The sequence below is a fragment of the Gallinula chloropus genome, assembly GCF_964237585.1.
Source record: "Gallinula chloropus genome assembly, chromosome: 19".
NCBI classification, from domain to species: Eukaryota; Metazoa; Chordata; class Aves; order Gruiformes; family Rallidae; genus Gallinula; species Gallinula chloropus.
Genome location: NC_140104.1, coordinates 6053839 through 6072735, shown reverse-complemented (window position 1 = coordinate 6072735; position 18897 = coordinate 6053839). Strand labels below are relative to the sequence as shown.

General features: G+C 48.0%; 1 protein-coding gene across 1 annotated transcript in view; it reads left to right on the top strand.

The window, feature by feature from the left end:
- Positions 1 to 13895, top strand: part of CALN1 (calneuron 1) — a gene marked incomplete at both ends in the record, with an annotated part of 131051 nt that extends 117156 nt beyond the window's left edge. Inside the window, 2 exons of the mRNA XM_084272914.1 lie at positions 6871 to 7024; positions 13768 to 13895. Coding sequence (XP_084129040.1) covers positions 6871 to 7024; positions 13768 to 13895 — 282 coding nt within the window. The remainder of the gene's footprint in view (positions 1 to 6870; positions 7025 to 13767) is intronic.
- Positions 13896 to 18897: the final 5002 nt, after the last annotated feature.

Sequence of the window (18897 nt, the reverse complement as noted above, 5' to 3'; positions counted from 1 at the left end):
AGCTGGTTGCTGGGATGGCTACAGGGCAAGGGGGCCTGGGACATCCCGCTGACACCAGGCAGCTCGAGCAAGCAGACAAGTGCTTAGGGTGCCACACAGCCTCAGCTGCCTTGTGGATGAGCCTGCAAGGGTATTTCTAGCAGGTATTTCTGTGCAGGTACTTCTATACAGGCACTGACTGCTCCAGTGCTCCCTGATCCTGGTGCTGGGAGCATGTGTGTACAGATGAGGCCAAATCCAGCTTCCTGCTCCCTGTGAGTGTTGGGAGAGAGGATGGAGAAAGACCCTGAGGGTGCACTGGCTGCTAGCACCCAGAAAAGTCAGGGTGCTCAGTCCTGGGGTCCAAGCCCTGCCAGGATGGGACAATGTCTTTCTGCAGCAGCAGAACTGCACAACATCATCTCCCAGGAGAAGATGACCCTGTCCAAAGATGGAGCTCTGCTACCTCTTACAGGATAGTGGGGATCATTGGGAACTGCTAGGGCTGAGTTTCTATCTGCTGTCTCTCAGAAAGCCCCTTCCCACTGGTGTGTTGGGATTGTGGCACAGCCCTACACATTGGCCTCTTAGCAGAGAGGACATGCAGGGTCTCCAGCTTGTGTTGGCCAGGTTGGTCCACCGGCAACAGGCATCCCAAGGGAATGATGCTGCTTGCCCCACTCCCACAACAGTTTAGGGTGGGGATGTCTGTTTGCCTTTCTTACTTCAAATGTTGTTCCCTACAGGGAAACTGGCAGCATGGAGGGACAGGTGGGTCTGGTCTTTGCTGAGGATTATCATCCTTCAGCCTGCTGGTAGGAGGCTTTTCCCAGCAGCAAAGGCACACAGGCAAACTGGGAGGAGCTCTGGGGTGAGTATTGCAGTGGGCACAGGTGGAAGGACACCTCTCTTGCATTGCCCCATCTCCTGGCTCCTCAGAAGGGCTGGGACAAGGCTGATGTCTGAAAGGCAGTGCGAGACCTCCACAGATGGCCAGGCATGGTCCCCAGATAGAGGAAATGCTCATCCACATGTAAGAACAGACCCAAGCCCTGCCACAGCCCCCAGAGCAGCCCTGAGAGACCTCTGCATGCTTCACCTTAGTCATGAACGCTCTGGGTCAGACCTTTCATAGGAGACAAGTGGCCCAGGGTGGAGCAGGTGGTGGAAGGCTGAAAAGCAGTGGTGATGGGGAAAAGAAAAAGGGACCCCTCCATCTTCAGCACGTAGCCAGACAGCCCAGGCAGGGATGTGTACGAAGCAGAGCAAAATAATCATGGGTGTTTTCAGTGCTGGTGCTGTAGGACTCCCACCCCCACTTCAGTGGACGTGTGGGCTGGTGGGGTGGGGGCAGGTAAAGGAAATTAGTTTTGCTGTAGTGGTGGTTGTGATTTAAGGGAACACAGGAAAAAAAGAAAAGAATCATCATTGCTGCTTGAAAACCAATAGTATGTTACAAGCTGCAGAAATGGCTTTGTCCCTCTGCCCGAGGATCCATGGGAGCCACTCCAGGTCTCAGCCTGGCAGATGTTCTCCCTTTGGCAGCACGTTTTCTTTGACAGAAAAATATACAGTGAGAAACCTTCAGGTTTGAAGGGGGAATGTGTGTCTGGACATCCAGAAAAATAGCCTTTTTTTTCCCCCCTACTTATTTTATATATATATATATATAGAGACATATATACAACCAACAATTTATACTTTACACATTATTATATATACAAAAAGTAAAGTAATGTGATAATTTTATATATATATATGAAAATATATATCTCAAGGCTCATGCTGGAGCTTTTGCAGCAGGAGCCTGCCACGGTGCTGTGGGTTAAAGTGGCACGAGCTGCCACTTATTGAGGCACAAGTGGTGAGTGCTTCAGCCCTCCCAGCCCAGCAGACCCCCTTCTGCAGCCACAGCTCCACTGGCAGGAGCTCGCTGCCTTTCCTCATGGTGTCCCAGCCCCTCCAGCCTCCTGGCAGCTCCATCACCTGCCGTTTTCCTCTCCTTATAAAATATCCATGGTGAGCTTATCTGGGAGGTACAGTCAGTACAAAATGGCCATTCATCCAGCCCCCAGGCAGAGGTGGGAATACATTAGATGTGGCATGGAGTGCACTGGGGCTGTGTGCTTTAATGTACAGCCAGCACAAAACGTTGGTCCTATAGAAAGTCCCAGGTCAGTGGTTTATGAGCTCAGAGCCTGTCTGGCTCGAGGAATGGCTGCACAGACATCTGTGAGCGCTCACAGAGCTGCTGTGGCTGGTGGTTAGCACAAAGCCCAGCTGCTCTGCAAAGAGTCCAAGGTGGTTTTGGGGCCACATCACATTGTGTTTGCCTTGAAGGTGTCCAAGACACCCATTACCTGGCATGCAATAGGTCCCAGAGCAAAGCAAAGGTGTCACCTCATTATTCAGAAGTTATCAAGGACTGCCCCAAACCAGAAATGCATGGAACACAGGGATTAGGGGGTTGCAGATGGGATTTTTCAAAATCATTGAGCAAGAGCTGGCTCTTCTGTGCCTGTTGCAGTCTCCCACCACAGGATAGCACATCACCAGGCACAAGGATTGCCCACAACAGCCCAAGAGGACTTCTTTAGGTGGCTCCATGGGAAACCTGTGCCAAATAGACTCAGGAAAAATAAGTATTCAAGTGCTCTCCTAGCTAAAAACATCAATGCCAGAGGAGCCAGTCCCACCTCTTACAAGGAAGAGCATTTTTATTGATGTGCCTTCAAAAGATCTTGCAGGTCACCAGAGTGGTGGCCCTGCTCACATTGCTGCAGGGTCCCAGCAGCATCACCTGCCTGCACAGCAGCGAGTTCAGCTTAGGATTCAAGAGAGGAGCCTCCCACTCTTTTATAAAAGCAGAGCTGATATTAAAGGAGATTATAATAAGTAATAGTTCAGGATTTAACTCTTCAAAGAAGAAAACTTTTCCCTGCCTATAGCAGAAGGACAGCAAGCCAGGGAGGATACAGAAGTATCTGAAAAAGCTGCCAAGAGTGAAACTAGTGCTCTGCAGAGATGGTAGCTGTCAGTCATGTGAATTTTGGAAACTGGAAGTAGGGAGACTGAAGGAACTTGTAGGGACTTTGCTTTCATTCCCAGCAGAAAATTTAAATCAAGGAGGAGTCAGAAAGCTACAGGCTGGATTGGATCAGGTCCCCTTTCCCTTTCAGATGGCTCTTGGGGTAGTACCCTCCAACTTCAGGAAATGTTTCTGCTGGGGACAGTTACTGAGGTCCATCAGAAACTGCAGTGGACAATTCCTGGTGGTCCCCATGGGAAAAAAAAAACCCCAAAAACATACCTGTACAAGCACAGGATTTTACTCAGGGCACTCACAGCATCCCTTGGGGCATTTGGGCCTCCACACTAGACACAGATTGTTTCTGTATCTTTGCTTACGGTGTATTCCAAGAGCACTGGTTCAGAAGCAGCATCATTGATTTCTTCTAATTATAAATCCTATAGAAAGTTTCCAGCTTGCAACAGTCACAGTTTTCTTCTCAGTGGAGCCAATAAAAGTTAAGAGTTGGTCCCTGGCTACAGTCATTACAACAATCAAAAGCCAAAGTAATTGAAAAGTGCATCAGGAAAACTGGCAGATGAGAGAGAGATAATAATAGAAGAAACTACCTGGGAGACAAGCCTAACACAAAGTCCTGTCTCTCAATGCCCCAAGCTTGAGCCCATTCTGGACAAACTGGTATGTGTCTAACAAAGCACATGCCTCCTGTGTGAAAGCCCTGGGGCACAGACCTAAGCAGGAGCAGTGACCATGTCTTTGCCAAGAGGCCAAACACTCAGTACATGAACCAACCAGGGTGATTTTTTAACCCAGTCTGAGATGGCTCCTCTTCCTAAAAGGCAAAATGACAATGAAAAAAATCATTTATCCTCATATTACCATAGAGGTTAAAAGCAAGAGCCAGAAGGTGCAGCAACAGGCACCCATTTGTCAAGAGAACAGTCATTTCCCACCAGATAGATTAACTGGTAGAGGAAGATCCCAAAGCCCATAAGTCATGACTGTTTCTGTGTTGTTAGGATTAGAAGGGAAGCGTGGTTGTGTTTGTAACCCAGGTAGCTTGAAGCAAAGCAATGTTGTGGGGTATACTCTGCAATAGCTTGTTAGTGACAATGCTGGTACAGTGGGAGACCAGCAAAGACAGTGAGAGGAAGGGAGCAGCATATGTCAACATTGGCATTGGTGTGTCCCCAGGTGTGTTTTCACACCTGTAGCTCTGGATGCAGACGTGGAAGAGCAGGGGGCTGACCCAGAGATGTTGTTCTTCCAACACAGTCATCTTGGGACACAGGGAGTCAGGTCTTGAAGCAGGAACTTGTCTTTTACTCTCCACAAAGATGGGATATGTGCACCATATCAGAGGTCCTCCATCCTCAGCTGCCCTGCCCATGTAAATTCTGCAAGTACTTACCTACAAATACCCTAAAAAAATGGATGCAAATAAAGAGTGGATCTCAGAGACACTTCTGTGGGCTGAGAAGCACTCACAGAGGCAAGTGTGGGTGAGGGGTGAACACAGGTTTTGGAGAGCTTTTAGAAAGACTGTTCCCTGAAAGGGGAAAAAAACCCAAATCCATAAACTACAGCAAACCCAGTTTGTGTTGGCCTCAGAGAACTGTCCCTGAGCTATGAACAGAGGGAAAACTCCAACACAGGGTGAACATCACATCCTGATGAGATGGGATGGGGTAACCACATACAGACAGACTGCTCCAATTGATATGAAATGACTGCTAGGACAAATTCTGGGTTTGGCATGTGGCTGGACTCAGGAAGATGCTGGGTCTCAAGAGTTTCCCCAAGACAAAGACCCCAAAGAAATGCAGGATTGGTCCATAGGTGAGACATTATTGCTTTCACCTCCATGGTGCTGGTGTGCAATTAGCACTGCAGGAAGTGGACCAGGAGGGCTGCAAGCCCTGGGCAGCCTCAGTCACTCTGCAATCCCCCCACTAATGACACCTCCCAGCACCGCTCTAAGTCAACCATATGAATTAACCCCCATTTCCACAGCTCTAGTTGCCAAGAGAAACAATTTTCATCATCATGCAGGTTGTGAAGTACACAGCTGCTCGGGTTTACTTGCTCTTTTAATGTTAAGGAAAGCAGAATATGGGGAGGTGGTGGGGTGGTGTGTGATTGTGGGTGAGATTTCCTTACACACAACAAAGCAAACTGGAAATTTCTGACTAAATACCTGGGGGATTTGCAATCCAGCACAGAGCTGTGCAACAAGGAGCCACTGGTGGCAATTGTGCGCCTGTTATTTTTAGCTGAGCAGTGTGAAGGCTGAAGCCCTGAGGAATGAGGAACAAGGAACAGCAGCAAACCCACTGGACTGGCTTTTCAGAGAATTCATTTTGGGGCAAAACCGGGGACTTTGGCTATTTGCCCCTGCTGACCACTTTTCTACAGATTTTCTGCACCAGGTTTTCCATTGTGCAGGAATAAAAGAAAGAAAGTTGTAGAAATCAGCATTTCTAAGGATAGGCAGATAAATATCTGGGAACGTGTGCAAGAGACACATAAAGAGTTCAGGGCCCAGATTTAGAATCACAGGGGTTTGAAGGGACCTCCAGAGCTCATGGGGTCCAACCCCCCTGCCAAAGCAGCTCCCCAGCTCATATTGCACAGGGTGGTGTCCAGACGGGGCTGGAATCTCTCCAGAGATGGAGACTCCACACCCCCTGGGCAGCCTGTCCCAGGGCTCTGGCACCCTCACTGGGGAAAAGTTCTTCCCCATGTTGGTGTGGAACTTCCTGTGCTCCAACTTGCAGCCATTGCCCCTTGTCCTGTCCCCACAGACACTGAAAAGGGGCTGCCCATTTCCCCCTGCATCCCATGCTTAAGATATTTATAAACATTAATAAGGTCCCCCCTTAGTCTTCTCTTCTCCAGGCTGAACAGTCCCAGCTCGCTCAGCCTTTCCTCACAGGTGAGATGCTCCAGGCCCTTAATCACCTTCATAGCCTCCTCTGGACTCTCTCCAGGAGATCCCTGTCCTTTTTATCCCAGGGAGCCCAGCACTGGACACAACACTCCAGGTGGGGCCTGACCAGGGCAGAGTAGAGGGGGAGGATCCCCTCCTGTGACCTGCTGGCCACACTCCTCCTGATGCCCCTCAGGATCCCATTGTCTCTCTCAGCCCCCAGGGCACACTGCTGGCTCATAGTCAACCTGTCATCAACCAGGACCCCCAGGTCCTTCTCCACAGAGCTCCTCTCCATCAGGTCATCCCCCAGCCCTTTGTTGGCTGCATCAATGGCTCTGAGAGATATCAATGCCACAGATCTTACACATGTGCAAAGTTCCTCTGCTGCAAAACAACTCGTTTCTATATATTCTGGTTTTAGTATCTGGTGTGTGTGAGACGTTTACTTACTGGATCTATAGCAGAAGTCAGCTGAAAGGGAGATGTTCTCTGCTTGTGCTTGCTGTGCAGGCACAACTGCAGAGCTGGAAGGGAAAAATGTGGCACAGACAAGGTTGGTGTCATGGCATAAGAGCTACCAGCAGAATCTCTCAGGGGTTTATCTCTGCGGGGATGGCTGAGACTGATAATGGATTGCTGCACCTCCAGCCTGGAAGACCACGGCACAGGGCTGTGTTTCTGTACTGCTCTACCAGCATTCAGGAAGCTGGCAAGAGCTCTAGCAACATCCACTTGCAACGTTCACACTGGTAGTGCTAAATGAACCCAAAAGAGCAAAATTTGCCAAGTTATATTGAGGTGCTGAAATGAGGTTGAAAAAATACCCCACAAGTAGGGAACTGCAAAGTGCCCTCATGCGTCCTTCCCTCCAAGCACCAGGCCTGCTGGTGGCTGGGTGGCTGAGTCTAACTTGGTCCTTTTCCCACAGTTTGACATGCAGAGGATAACACTGGAAGAGCTGAAACACATCCTCTACCATGCCTTCCGGGACCACTTAACGATGAAGGACATCGAGAACATCATTATCAACGAGGAGGAGAGTTTAAATGAAAACTCTGGCAACTGCCAAACAGAGTTTGAAGGTGAGAGAGAAAGTTTCTTTGTTTCTTTATCATTTTTCTCTTTCTGCTTTGCCTATAAAACTCACTTTGATCCATGACGTGCAATGAGCAAGGATGCATGGAGCCAGCATGGATAGAGTTATTTTAAAGTAGTAATGACACAGAGAGCTCAAGAGCTGTCATTAGCCTTCTTCCACGTGGCCTAAGTAAAGCTGATCCTGTTTCAGGCAGGAGGATGGACTAGTAGGGGCTTTGCCTTATGGCCCTCCTTTCTCTGATGGGATTTGGGGAGGGGAATGTGCAGCCCATGCTGAGGTGTCTGCAGCAGACTGAATTCCCCCATGGAAATACGCAGATGTTTGTCTATCATGGGAAGACTTTATTGGCACTGAGTCCTGCCTTGTTGGGCTCCACCAGTTTTCTGCTGTCTGTCCAGAAACAGAAAACCTCTTCTGCTCTGGGCTCCCAGGGAGCAGCTGGGGAAAGTCCTCCCTCTGCATTGCAACACCAGCAAAGAGCAGAGACAGTGCATCGGCACCTCACTGCCCCTACCCCTCTTGCTGGGCACTGTCAGGACCACGGGTGTGGAGCTGCAGTGTGCTGCACAGGTACACCCAGGACAGCTCATCTCAACACGTGTGAGCATGACTGTGAGGTCCAGGTCTAGGCAATCCTCAGAGGCAGCTAGAGAGATGGAAGCACTTGCTTTGGCAGCTGCTGTTTAACACAGCCTCCTCTCAGCAGTGCCACGAGACCACCAAGGGATCAGCAAGCAGGATCAGAGCCCCGGCTCTGACAGTGGGTTTTGCACTCTGAACAAAGCTAACATTGGCAAGAACATTCTCCATTTCAAGCCACACTGGGAGAAGAATTTTCTTGGCCAGAGGAACTTGTGCTGCCCTGAAGCATTGCTGTTTGGAACAACCAAACAGATACAAATCATCTCAAGCACAGAGAAGCCCAAGGAGATACCTCCAGAGAAGCTCAGGGTTTATGCACGTCACTCTGGGACAGCTGCTGTGCTTTCCCACCCACAGCAATGCCCCTTTATATAGGCCATTTTGGGGGAAATTCTGATCATCTGAGAGGACAAACAACCTCTGAAGGGGCACCAAAGACACTGAAATGGGTTTCAAATAAAGCAAAGGATAAACATATTAGTGGAATTCTTAGGCTGGCTAATTAGTGGGATTCAGCAGCTATATCCAGCAGGCTCACCCTCTGCTAAACACTGCAGAAAAGATGTAGAAGAGAACAGCTGAATTTTAAAAAGCCTGCAGGAGGGAGGCAAGCAGCACCTCGCTTCGAATCAAGCCAAGCAACATTTTTTTTTGTTCCTTCTGGAGAGCAGCAGGGAGGAAGAGATGCTTACTTACATGAATGGAGTTGTTAGTCCCCACTGACCTGCTGATTCAGTGGAGACATGCGCCAGCTGTCACCGCAGCGAGAGGCATGCAGGCATCTTTCAGCTTCAGGACTTGGGTGAACTATCCCAGTTGCAAAAAAATATTTAATTTTTTTTCTTTTTCTTTTTTTTTTTTTTTTAAATGAAAAAGGGTCCAAAAACCTAAATGCTCAGCATCTCATTTTGGAAGTTCCCAGCTTCCAAAAGTACAGCAAGAACAGCTTTTCTCGTGGGATGTTGGCATTGCTGGTGCTAGGCAGAACCTAGAAGCAAAACAGACCCTTTTTTAGATGTTGTTAGAAATACACACACACACAAATCCACCAGAGAATAAAGATCAACTGAACACTGTCAACGGAGATGCAAAGTTTTACTTCAGGTCCCAAAAGAAGGGGACGGTTCTGGTCCATGGCAGCTCTGACATGAGCATTTCTCCAAGGAAAGATGGGCTGAGAGCAGGTTGTGTGCCCACAGCTCTCCAGCTGGACATGCCATTACCTGAATGAACCACTTGTGTCCTCAGCATTCCCATTTCCCTAACACTAAGATCCCTCCAGGGCTCCAAAGCAGAAATGACAAGAACTCGAGGTGTGAATCGATGGTGCTAAGGGAGAGCTGTCATGAAGGCTGGACAGCATCTCTGTCTAGTTTTAAATGGCTGTACAGAACTGCCTCCATGAAAGTCAGTCACACTCTACTCAATTTTTCATTAGTGCAGTGAAGGAAATGCTTTTTTTAGTAAAATTCCTCAAGCTTATTTTAGGTGCTACCTTGGGATGAGATGAATTGCCCTGTAAAGAGCACCTATTTCTTTCAACTGTAGCAGGAGCCTAAAGGGACTGGCTTAGAGGCTCACATCTATATTTAATGTACATTTCATCCACCCCCTTTGATTGTGGGTAGGAATGAAACCAAAATGAGCCCCAGTGGCTTCCACTGAGGTTTAGCGATGGCTCCTAGGGGAAGAGACACAGTAGGTACTTTCAGTAGTACCTTGCTGAAATAGGGGGGTCTCCACTCGCTGTCACCCCTGGGGATGTTCTTGTCTTAGAGAGAAGCCCTGAGACCCTCTCTGTCCTGTGCTTAGGGACATCCCCCTTCTCCACACCTGAGGTTAGCTGGCTGAGCCCTGCAGGTGCTGAACAGCATTGTACCCTGAACATTGCCATAGGTACGATTATGTGCAATTTTCTGTCATTGTCAGCCTTTTGCCATCTTGCTTCTTGTTAGAATCAAGTCTTTACAACTATAGAATAATAATCTTCCTATATCAGCATGGACAACATACCTTACCTCTCTCTCCCGTGCCCATGACACACACTTTAAAGCAAACACAATATCCAGTTAGAATCCGGGTCAGGTCCAGCATTTTGTCTAGTTTACTCTGAACATGAGAGCCATTTGCAAGATGTCAGGTCTAGGTTCACATTACAACTTTCCCTCCTACCCATTACAAGGGGGTTTCATTTGCTGCCTTCCTGATGAAGAGCAAAGCAATGAACATGCCCAACTCCTCAAGACCAGCAGCCCGCACCAGCCCCACCACTAAAGAATAGAGCCAGAAGGGAGGCATGGTTATGTTCTCAGCCTTTTTCTCCATTTTTATTAATGTTTAGGGCAGGAAAATGAAGTTGAGAGCCAAGACAAGTGTATGTCTTTATGAGAAGGCACAAGGAAAGGACAACTGTTTGCAGTGGCATTGCACTACCAAAAAATTATAGTACAAAAAATCATTTGTCAAGCAGTTCCCTTGATCCAAACACTCACAACGTTAAGCCTGTGGCAAACAAGAGTGCTGGCTGGTTACAGTGACCTGTACTGCCTGCCACAGGTATTTCATCCTCAGCCCTGACACTCACATTAACTGGATGTACAGGACCCAGCTGCAGCTCCCCCCCCCTCCCCAGACTAGCCCTACGAGCATCTGCTCCTTAGGAATGAAAAACTGAGCTCTTAAAGTAACTCCAGCCAGCCAGAGCAAACATTTCTCACCTTTGGCAGGGTTATGACAGAAGTCCCTACAAATACACTGCAGCTGTTGTGGTTAGCAAGCCTTTTTCTGGAGGGGAAAGGCACTTACCTCAGCACTTACCCTGACCATCTCAAACCCACTGTGGGTGTCATAACCAGCCCAGCAGCCACAACCAGTGGACTGATGCACCCTGAAATGCTGCACCTACTAACCCCATGTCCTGGTGAGAAATTATAGTGATGGTGGGTCTGTTTCTGCCACTCAGTGACCTCATGGTGAGTCCTCCTCACCAGCCTGTCCTCTGCATGTTGAGAAGATGAAGGAAGAACCAGGCTTGATTTCCCCTTGCTTCTTAAGATCTCCGTTATGTTGGATAGTCTGTGAGTTGCTCGTCCCCCTAAGAATCACCAGGACATCTCCAGAGGAACTTCAGGACTATTTTCAAGGAACCAGATCACGTCCAAACCCCAGCGTGTCCCGTGGGTATTAAAAATTCCTGCTGGCAACCAAATGCAAAACAGATCGAGCATCCAGCCCTGTGACAATGCCAGCTATGGAAACCAGCAGGAAAAAACACAGGTGCCCTGCTCAAAGGGTGTGAATTTGGAGAGAGGAGAGAAGTGAGAGCAAAAACTCACCAGGTAGCAGAGGAGGCAAATGGGTCTTTGTATTTAAGAAGGCAATCTATAGGGCAGCATGTAGTTGCGTTAACAGGGAAGAAAGTAATGCCAGCTGCTTTGTCTCCCTGGGGATTACAAGGGCACAGAGGAACTGTAATACTCATGTTCTTGCTGCAGTAATTCCTGCTGAGCCCCAACCAACAGCAAGAGGGTGTCTCTGGGCCTGCAACACTTTTACATTTCAGCACAGAACTCTCCTTTCTTCTGGAGATATTCCATAGCTTGTTTGGCTACTTGGTGCACCCCCAGACTAGAAAGAACAATAAAACCACCTTACCTGGATCCTGCTGCCCCAAAAGCTCTATTTTTACTCGATTGTATTACAGAAGTCTGAAGAAATTGTTCAATTCAGGAACACTTCTGCAAGAAACACTGAACATGCTCTACTCTTTCCCTTTGAATAGGAGCGTGACCATCACAAAAAGCTTTGGCCAGCCTTCGACTGCTGCTCCCAGTCACCATAATCAGCAGCAGAGCCCCATGCTGAATGGCAATGCTGACTGCCATGGCCTGTGTCACTGTTTTGTCTGCTGGCTGGGAGTGTTTTCAAAGTACAGAAATAATAGAAAAATAAAGGAAGAAGTAGCTAACACTGTGATTTAACAAGCTTTTCAAAGTGCTGGGGCATCATGCACAAAACCAAGGAACTGCAGTATTGATTCTGTGTGCATTACAAAAGCCAGTGAAGGAATCAAGGAGCAAGCAGAGAGCAAGTAATTTAGGGGCACTGCCATAAGGGGGATTTCATTATCTGCACAGAATATAGCCAGTCCCCTGGTAGAGCAGCTTTTCCCCTGCCCTGGGCAGTCTGGCTCAAAGCTGCTGCCTAACCAGGGCGTCTTGTGCCTCAGGCACTGAGCTGGACCTGGGGGGGTTGTGGGGGAGCTGGGATTAGGGTACAGCACTGCTAAATCCTGGCCAGGGGAGGTGAGGGGGGATGAAACAAGTGTTCAGAATGCAGCATCCAGCGCTCCCTCCTCTCTGTGCTCTGAGGTTTGAGCCTGGATCAGAACAAGGGGTTTTTTTCCATATATTCTAAAAACAGCCTTCAGGACTTTTTCAAGTACAGGCACTTAGAGCCTTTCCCTGGTCAGGGTGTGGGTTTATTGTCATCCTGAGCTTGTTGTCATCCATCATCACAAGTACAACCATCCATGTGAAACAGGCGATGGGTGCATACATCCCTTCTCAGGCCAAACCAAGAACGACCGTAGTGGCAATGTGAACTATCCATCCTCTGTGTGAGGATCTTCTAACCCTCTGTGCTGATTGTGGGGGACTTTATCAGCTTTTTCAAACAGTTCATTCTTTGTGGGATCCCCCGATACCAAATATTGTTCTGATATACATAGGCAGGGATACTAAGACAGAGGCATGAACTGTCTTTAGCAAGTCACAGCATGAATCTGCATTGGTGAACTTTAAAAAAAATGAAAAAAAAATTAAATAGAATAAGTCAAATGCTAAAAACTCCAACTCTCTCTGAATTTTAACTGCTGCAAATTACTCTCACCTCTTTAGACAATTTTTCTGCAAGAATTGGTTTGAGAAGGTTCTTTGTAAGTCTGCTTTTGCTTGGGTGCAGAAAACTTAAAGGAAGTCTGGAAGAATTACTAACATACTGTGGATACTCATGGGAACGAACACAGTGTTATCAGAGAGCACAGCCTGAAGCTAGTCATTCCTGGTTGACCTGTAACTGGAAAAACCTGGATGAGTCTGAGTGGATTCACAGAAAGCCAATAACTGCTTGAATCAGTACAGGCTGGGGGATGACCTGCTGGAGAGGAGCTCTGTGGAGAAGGACCTGGGGGTTGATGACAGGTTGGCCATGAGCCAGCAGTGTGCCCTGGGGGCTGAGAAAGACAATGGGATCCTGGGGGGCATCAGGAGGAGTGTGGCCAGCAGGTCACAGGAGGTGATCCTCCCCCTCTGCTCTGCCCTGATCAGGCCCCACCTGGAGTGTTGTGTCCAGTTCTGGGCTCCCTGGGATAAAAAGGACGGGGATCTCCTGGAGAGAGCCCAGAGGAGGCTACAAAGATGATGAAGGGCCTGGAGCATCTCCCCTCTGAGGAAAGGCTGAGTGAGCTGGGGCTGTTCAGCCTGGAGAAAAGAAGACTAAGGGGGGACTTTATTAATGTTTATAAATATCTTAAGTATGGGATGCAGGGGGAATTGGCCAGCCCCTTTTCAGTGTCTGTGGAGACAGGACAAGGGGCAATGGGTGCAAGTTGGAGCACAGGGAGTTCCACACCAACATGTGGAAGAACTTTTACCTGTGCTAGGGACACTGCTTTGGCAGGGGGGTTGGACCCGGTGATCTCTCAAGGTCCCTTCCAACCTCTGTGATTCTGTGATTCCCAATTAAAGAAGTTTAGAAAGAACTTCTCAAAGAGTTTTAAAGAAATACACAGATAAACCAAAATACACCTACTAGTATTTTAAGGGTTTAAAATCCAGGGTGAGAGAGAAAGGACTTCCTGCAGTACAAGAGGGTGGTCTATTAGGAAAGTTGGTTTAGAAGCCATGAAAGGTAAGGTGGATTATTTGGAAACGTCCCATCAGGGAGAAGCAAGGCTTGGCCAGAGGGTTGTACCAAGGTAACAACCAGAGGCAAAGGGGGATTTCTGAGCTCAGCTGACTGTGTTGGAAAGCCCAAACATTCCTTTGGCCGAGCATCTCACCTTTTCCCCTGTCTTCCCTGCAGTGCACGCCCAGAAGCAGAACAGACAGACCTGCGTACGGAAGAGCCTTATCTGCGCCTTTGCCATGGCCTTTATTATAAGCGTGATGCTGATCGCGGCCAACCAGATCCTGAGGAGCGGCATGGAGTAGCCTCTCACCATGACACTGTGAACCAAACTGACCATGCATGCGCATGCCACACCGGGTGAGCTTCCCCCGAAACCGAACCGACTCTCACGGCAAAAGAGACAGAGGCAGGCAGATCAAAGCACTCTTCAGCGTGGAGCCTTGAGGCCAGCAGCGTAACGTGTCTTGTGAATCAACCACATCCTTTTTGGCAGGGACATCAAAGGGCTGTCTTAATGCTTTAAAGGTTTTGTTTCCTAATGCAATAAAAAAAACCACAAACAATCAAACAATCAAACAAACAAACAAACACAGGAGTCCCGAATTATTGCTTCAAAACAGCGATGGTAACTCGGAAGGAACTTTCACCCAGCAGCCTGTTTGGCAGATCTAAGGAGGCACAGCCTGGTGATGGATCGTGGTGGGGCTGTCTTTTAACCTAGGGGCCGACTGACTATTCGGCGTAGCTCTCCGCTGGGCCCTGCTGTTCCCAGGAAGTTGATCGTAGCATCGCCACAAGCAAGTCCTGTTGGTTTTATTTCATGTCCTCACTTTGTTTTTCCCTTATGACCATGCCTTTGAGTTTATGGCATTAGAGGGGAGCTCGAGCATCCTTGTACAGTATTTTCAGAGTAAAAGAAGAAAAAAAAAAAGGAAAAAAAGCAAAAAAAAAGGGGAGGATTTGCCAGCATCACACAAAGGTTTTATTTTTGCTTTGGAAACGCTGCCTGTGACACAGACTGTGGGGTAGCAGGAGTCTGTTTGCCATTTTTTTCTGACCGTGAAGCAGGGCTTGAGAGGCACCACCCGTTTCCACACACGGGCATTCCTGAGATTTGTGCTCAGTCTTCCAACCGACTCTGCAACCACCAGCGCCAGTTAAAACTCCCTCTATTTGGTCCCACCTGCATATCCAACAAGCATTTGCTTTCCAGCAGTTTTGCCCTTCTCTAGATTGGTCTCCAATAAACTTACCTGGGATGGAAATCCTGAGTTCCTCTCCTTGCCTGCACAAGTTTTATTTATCCCATTTCATTTGCCCTGCTTGTAATCTGCAGCCAAACCTTCATGTCAGACCCCTTCTTATGGGAGAGGTTATGTTTTTTTCCTACACAGCAGTGTGTGACTTTGACTGGCCAGCCGCTCTGGTCCCTCCCAGGAGTCATCCCACCACCATCCATCCCATGGGCAGGCTCCAAAGAGGGCAAGCTGAAAAGCAGACTGCAGCAAGAGAAGAAGGACTCAAACTAGAGCATACCACCGTATGTTACGTTGTGTGTCAGACTTTTAGATCCTGCAAGCGCTAGTTATTTTTTCCTGGAAGAGATTTTAATGAGCAGCAAGGACAAAGATACAGTGATGCAAACTGGAGACACAACGCATCCCACAGAAAGCACAAGGACTGGGCGAGCCTGGAGCCAGGATTACAGCTGAAAGCATTTTTCCTTTTAAGCTTGACACAAATCTTTGCATTTATCTTTGGATGAACTGTGCATCCATGTATCACCCTGGGAGGCATTCACCTTCCTTGTCCCAGTGGGAGAGGTGTCCTGGCTGGAGCTCATGGAGCTGGCACAGGGAATGCTCCTGGGGAGGTCCACAGAGGCACCTGGGTGTTGGAGTCGTGGTGGCTTTGTCCGGCTGGCTGGGCAAGCTCCAGGAATGCCAAGGAACAGCAAGATCTTGCTCCTGTACATGTAGATGACTGTTTCCCATGTCACAAGATGGGGCAGGACGGCTCCCCAGGGGACTGCAAACCATGAGCTTCCTTCATCCCCCACAGCAGCCATCAGCTTAAGCCTGGATCCATCCCAAAGACTCCTTTCAGGTCTTTCTTTGATTACAAGTTTAATCTGTAACATTTAACCTGTATTTTTATTTTTTAATAGCCCGATTTGAAAATTTGCTTCTCATTGTCCTGTCTCCCATCTCCCCTTTAAACCCCTGTCACCGCTTTGGATTTTGCCTTTAGGTATTTGTCTCAGTCACCCACCTCCACATCGTTGCCATTTTCCTGGTGCCCTCCTCTCCATCACCAGAGACCACAGACGTCTTTCTGCAGAGCAGCTGAGGTATTTTTTTTTTTCCCCCTGCCTTTCACAAACACCCGCGTCTGGATTCCTGTTCTGTGGTGACTAAGAGAGGTCAGCTACAAAATACTCTGCCAAAAATATTGTTACATCTTCCAGAAGGTGGAGAGATTTATGTTTGTGATAGGGCAGCAGACTTTCAAACCAACACCTTAGACGAGCTCCGAGCATGGGGAACTCGCCCCGCTGGGGAGCCAGGGTGTTCTCCCAGCGCACCAGACATTGCAGATAACAAGCTTTGAGATCATTTTAAGGGAGCTGTCATCCACTTTTTTAAGTCTCGGGGTAAGATTGGGTTTTTTTTTCCCTTGGGACTGTGCTGGAGTGAAAGTGGGCATCAGGGGCAGGTGGGGATGGAGTGGAGAAGTGGCACAGAAACACAGGGCAGCACAGTGACTCTTCGCTGAGCCTGGACATGCAAGCTAAAACACACAGACCAGGCATTTCTCCATGTTGTTCTCACTCATCTGACAGCTAATACCAGGCAGACTCCAATTATAACAGCTACCTTATGAAAGAGATGATCTTTTGCATTCCTTTAAGGCTCCATAATTTCCACATGCATGGTCCATAAAAGCCGCTGTAAATACGGTCATTTTTCAGTATTATTCTTCACCTTGAAGCTCCATTTGTAAAACCAAACCTATAATTAATATATTGGTAAAAGCCATAGCCTGGTGTCAGTAGAGTTCCTCCAAAACTCCCCATTGATTTTGTTTGGTACAAGGTTTGGGGAAGGGTTGGGTTTGCTTTTTCTGTAAGGAACCCAACTTATCGATTGTGAATCAGTGTCACGTCCTGCCAGAGGTCTCCTTTTCCTTCCCAAAACAGCCTTTTCCCCATCTAAAGGTGTCTGAAAGAGATCCCTTCTTTAATCAGTCAGGCTCTTCTGATAGCTAGCAGCAAGGCAGGATGGATCAGGCCAAGCCATTTCATCCTTTCCTCCCCCCGTGACCTTTCTACTGACACCTCCCCACCCTTCCTCACCAGCAGCATTGGACCTGTGTCTCTTACCTACCTCCCTGCTTCCATTTATGTAACATCCTATTTTTTTTTTGTCTTCTACACAAGAAGGGGAAAGAAAAAAAAAAAAAAAAAAGAGCTTTTTGTTGCTTTTACAGACAGTAGGTAAAAATAGAGCAGTAAAATTTTGATTGGAACCTGATGGCAAAAGCTTAGGGGGAAGAAAGTAGAAGAATCAAAGAAATAAAAATAAAAAACCCCACATCCCATACTTTAAGGAAAAAAAAAACCCACCCCTATTTAAGTGCTAATTAACATACTTTAAAAAATACCCAGACTGCAGCAGTGCTAGGTAGAGCTGTCAGAAAAAAAAAAGCACTAAACTTATGCTCTTGCCAGTTACATGAGAATTTAAGTGTCTTTTCAGCACTGCAATTCTGTACAAAAAGGATATTGCTATGGCAACCCTCGCTGTTCGTGACATGTGTGCCACCGTGTCGGAGCGACACGCAGCAATTGCAGACACTCTCCCAGCCAAAGCAAGGATGGACAAACAGCTCCCAACAGCCTGGGACAGCATTTCAGTTTGCAGGTTAGCAAATTGTTAACAAGTTTTGAGCACCCCAAAGGCAATGCTGTTGGCTTAGCCAGTTAAAAAAACAGAAGTGTGCAACTGAAAAGATTGGCATGCAGGGAAGGCTTCGAGATGGGCATGATGATTTTAACTTGAGAAAGGCTTTGGTTTGGTTTGGGAGCAAGTGAAATCAATGCAGCATAAGTACTGCTCCAAACAGGCTGTCCTGTGCTTGCCAAGGACACTTTGGGCAGGTCCTTCATGAAGGGGTTGATCTCTGGTAGGGAAGGAAGGGCTACAAAGATGATGAAGGGCCTGGAGCATCTCCCCTGTGAGGAAAGGCTGAGTGAGCTGGGGCTGTTCAGCCTGGAGAAAAGAAGCCTAAGGGGGGACCTTATTAATGTTTATAAATATCTTAAGTATGGGATGCAGGGGGAAATGGGCAGCCCCTTTTCAGTATCTGTGGGGACAGGACAAGGGGCAATGGGTGCAAGTTGGAGCACAGGAAGTTCCCCACCAACATGGGGAAGAACTTTTCCCCAGTGAGGGTGAGGGAGCCCTGGGACAGGCTGCCCAGGGGGTGTGGAGTCTCCATCTCTGGAGATATTCCAGCACTGTCTGGAGGCCGCCCTGTGCAATATGAGCTGGGGAGCTGCTCTGGCAGGGGGTTGGACCCGATGAGCTCTGGAGGTCCCTTCCAACCCCTGTGATTCTGTGATTCTATGATTTGGGTTACTGCTCCTGCAAGGCACTGGGCTGCATCACTGACAATCATTGACTTTGACTTTAACCAGTGACTTGAACTTTGAAGGCACATCCCGATTTTCTGGTCCCAGAAAAGCCAATGAGGGACCAGCAGCCATGTGGTATTTGAAATACTTTGGAAGCCACAGAGAAGTAAATTGCAGCAAAAGCTTTTGGATGAGCATTGCTTCCCTATCAAGTCCAAAGCCATGCCACAAGGTCAGCCATAAAGAAAACCACAGCTCAGGAGTTACCAGGAAGGACACGGGCACCATGGTGGTGGTGCCAGGGAGCAGGTTCTTGACCACAACAGGTTGTGCCACCCAAGGACTTCATCGCAGCCTGAATGTCTTGACAAATCCACCACTGAGAAGTAGCTTCTAACCAGGAGCAATATCAACAGTAATTCAAAGAATTAAAAAGGGTGGACAACTGGGAAAACTTGGCTTTGTTAGGGAGGATTTGGTGCTCGTGCTGTTGTAGTTTGTAGAGGACAAAAAGGAATTGATGAAGAAAAAGGAAATCTTTCTCATATTTGATGGGTACTCACCAGTATGCCACTTACTGTTAGCGGACACCCTGCCCTGGTGAAGGTGTTCCCAGAGCTCCCAGGATCTGTGAGCAGAAGAGTGGGAGGTGGTAGGAGACCCAGATA